The sequence below is a fragment of the Cynara cardunculus genome, assembly GCF_001531365.2.
Source record: "Cynara cardunculus var. scolymus isolate 2C chromosome LG 15, CcrdV1, whole genome shotgun sequence".
NCBI classification, from domain to species: Eukaryota; Viridiplantae; Streptophyta; class Magnoliopsida; order Asterales; family Asteraceae; genus Cynara; species Cynara cardunculus.
This window is the reverse complement of record NC_037542.1, coordinates 9,155,665-9,157,387: the sequence shown is the minus strand read 5'-3', so window position 1 is coordinate 9,157,387 and position 1,723 is coordinate 9,155,665. Positions and strand designations below refer to the sequence as shown.

General features: G+C 35.6%; 1 protein-coding gene across 1 annotated transcript in view; it reads left to right on the top strand.

The window, feature by feature from the left end:
• Positions 1-1,292: 1,292 nt before the first annotated feature.
• Positions 1,293-1,723, top strand: part of LOC112527909 (probable xyloglucan endotransglucosylase/hydrolase protein 33) — a 3,714-nt gene continuing 3,283 nt past the window's right edge. The window contains exon 1 of the mRNA XM_025138762.1: positions 1,293-1,565. Coding sequence (XP_024994530.1) covers positions 1,343-1,565 — 223 coding nt within the window. The 5' untranslated portion in view covers positions 1,293-1,342. The remainder of the gene's footprint in view (positions 1,566-1,723) is intronic.

Below are 1,723 nucleotides of genomic sequence, written 5' to 3'. Positions count from 1 at the left end.
CCTATAACCGGTTACATAACCGGTCTCGGTCCTAAAAAAGGTTAAAATCCATAACCGGTTCATAATCGGCGGTCCACAACCGGTCCATACCGGTCCCGGTTCCGGTCCTCCGGCGGTTACGGACCGGGCCGGGCCCATTTGGCCATCTCTATGTATGATATATTTTGTCGTTTAAAATTCTGACTTATTACACTGGGTTAGTCTGTTGACCTGATACTAATTAAACCGGACTCTTAGCTCGAAATTTAAATTTGTAATCTAACCATAAAATCAACCTACCAATTCTTAGAAGACATAATGATTAAAGGAGAATAATATCATATTTTATACATAGAATTATATTATATGATATATTATTATTTGTAACCGAATTGTAACCATACTTCATCATCATACCATTTTTTCTAAAAGTATTTAAGAAATCTAAATTGATTTTGAAACGGATTTGGCTGATCATCAAATTCAATCACAAAAATTCCACGTAAGCGCCACGTCGGAGTCAACATTCGAGTCGACCGAAGACAGAGTTTAAGAATCCAAGGTGTCTACTTTGTTGTTTTCCTACCTCAAGCAAATGTGCTGAATAATAAATAATAAACAAAAAATCAAATCAAACATATTGTATAAACGAACTGAATTGGGTCAGCACCTGCAATATACATTTTTTTTCAATCTCATAAAATGCATTTACTGGATCAATTTTCGTGTTTCCGAATAGGAATCAGTCCCTATATCTTAACATCGTTGGATGAGACTCCGTTAAGCCAGTTATATGCCCAATTCAGTAAGTAAGGGGCCGTTTATCCAAATGCTTACCCAGTAAGCGTTTACCAATAGAAGTCAACACTATAATTTATTTATATGCGTAAGATTTTAGTACATCAAAGCATATCGAATGTAACAATTTATTAGGTAAGCGCTTATCTAGGTAAGAGTCGTCATCCTCACTTACCGGGTAAGACTCTTCATTCTTCTTATCGCTCTTACCCGTTAAGATTCTTGGCCCTTCTCATGTTCATCCGATGAAGAAATTTATGCGTTAAACACTTACCAAGTAAGCGTTTAGTAAACGGCCCCTAAGTTAATATAGAACCGGACTAGAGAGATCAAATTTCCAACAAACACCTATTATGACCTATTTCTAATCATCCGACATGAATCAATCAGTGATCATTCATAGTTTGTCACCATCTTTAATTAGGAACATACATCCAGCTTTGCAACAGCCAAGCAACTTATAATTAATCAACACTTTTCATATATAAACCTCATTCAATTGAACCATCCCAAAAACACACACTAATTCTTGTATCTACTATCCTAACAAAGTCAGTTTTAATTCATGGGTCGTTTTCGCCTTTTGTGTTATGTTATCTTTAGCAGTAGTTTACTGTTATCGGGTTCATCTCGAGGTGCTATTTATCAGCCACCGACTGTTGAGCGATTAACGGACCATTTCCCTCCTATGCCCATCACCCAAGGTATGTCTACGTTCTTTGGAACATCAAATATTCATCTCAAAAACAACGGATCGTCTGCTGATATCGTTCTGGACAAAACCTCAGGTAAACAGATTAACTCTAGAATATATATACTCCAAATATATGTATACAAGTTTATATTTATATATATATATATATATATATATATATATATATATATAGACTTGGGATCATGTGAGACCAATGGTTTTTCGTGAGACCTGTAAGACCAATTCTCAACC